General features: G+C 36.5%; 1 protein-coding gene across 1 annotated transcript; it reads left to right on the top strand.

Annotated features, from left to right (window-relative positions):
* Window positions 1-452: 452 nt before the first annotated feature.
* BDCG_17020 (uncharacterized protein) lies at window positions 453-614 on the top strand (the record flags this gene model as incomplete). The annotated part of the gene is made up of 1 exon (XM_045426187.1): window positions 453-614. One exon carries the CDS (start codon window positions 453-455, stop codon window positions 612-614), a length of 162 nt encoding a protein of 53 aa, XP_045281024.1.
* Window positions 615-1,207: the final 593 nt, after the last annotated feature.

Genomic DNA, 1,207 nt, shown 5'->3' with positions numbered 1-1,207 from the left:
AGAAGAAGAGAAAAGAGAGAAGAAAGAAATGAGAATAACTTATCTTTATAATATAAAAACAGAGAATTGCTGCAATCATTCTCTCTAGCAACAAAGATCTGTTTTCTGCATGTATCTCTGATATAGATTATATGATAAATGCATATAAAGAATATCAATAGTGCATGCATTGAATGAAGATAATGTTACTATACAACACTGTAGCTGTTTCTGTACATCTCTGAAAGCTGTTAATAGTTTCTTTGTCTCTTTATGTTTGATAAGTCAATAATATATTCTGATGCACTCTCTCTTTCATCATCATCATCATTATCATCATCATCATTATCATCATCATCATCATCATCATCATCATTATCATTATCATCATCATTATCATCATCATTATCATCATTATTATTATCATATCATTGCCTGCTTTCACTCTCTCTCAACACTCATCAAAACTAATCATGTCATTCCTCTTCAAATATTCTGCGGTCCTGCGGACCATCAAGGCGCGTGAGCGCTGTCACAGATTGAAGAGAGAGAAGAAGAAGGTGTTCAAGCAAGAGAAGACAGATCACAAGACATGTTATAATGCCTTGAAGAGGCTCTGCAAGAGAGTAGAATGATAATGATTTTAAGTAATACTTCTGATAGATTTAGACTGAACTAAGTATAGGAATAATGCAGATGACACTGTCTGTGAGAGATTGAAAAAGAAGATAGTGAAGAGTCTCATACAGCAGCAGTGAGATCAGGAGAAGTTCTGAGAATGATTTGAGATCAAGATAAAGAGAGAGAGGGAGAAGAAGAGTGTTACTGTAAATAAGCAGCAGTAGAAGGAGATTGAGAAGGTATTGAAGTGAGAGACAAAGAAGTCAAAACTGGTAAGTTTTTATTGAGAGATAACAATTTTTGATAACACTTCTGTTCTCTAATTGATTAGCAGGAGCTGACAGAGAAGAAGGGGATTAAGGCCTTGTTCAGGTCTTGAATGCGCTTCATGATTCAGGACATTGAGGAGACAGCTCTGCTCTCTGAGCATGCTAATCTGCTTACTGCTGAAGTGGAACCTGAGGCAGCAGATTAGAAAATGCAGGATTTTGAAGTACAGGTTGACCTGGCTGAGAGAGAGCAGTGAGAACTCTTCTCTGAGAAGACAGCAGAGAGAGATTTTGAGATGATTATCATCTCAGATGAGAAGAAGGAGAAGAAGAAGAAG

The sequence above is a fragment of the Blastomyces dermatitidis genome (assembly GCF_000003525.1).
Source record: "Blastomyces dermatitidis ER-3 genomic scaffold supercont1.5, whole genome shotgun sequence".
Lineage (NCBI taxonomy): Eukaryota > Fungi > Ascomycota > Eurotiomycetes > Onygenales > Ajellomycetaceae > Blastomyces > Blastomyces dermatitidis.
Note: the sequence above shows the minus strand (reverse complement) of the source record. Positions and strands in the feature narration are given on the sequence as shown.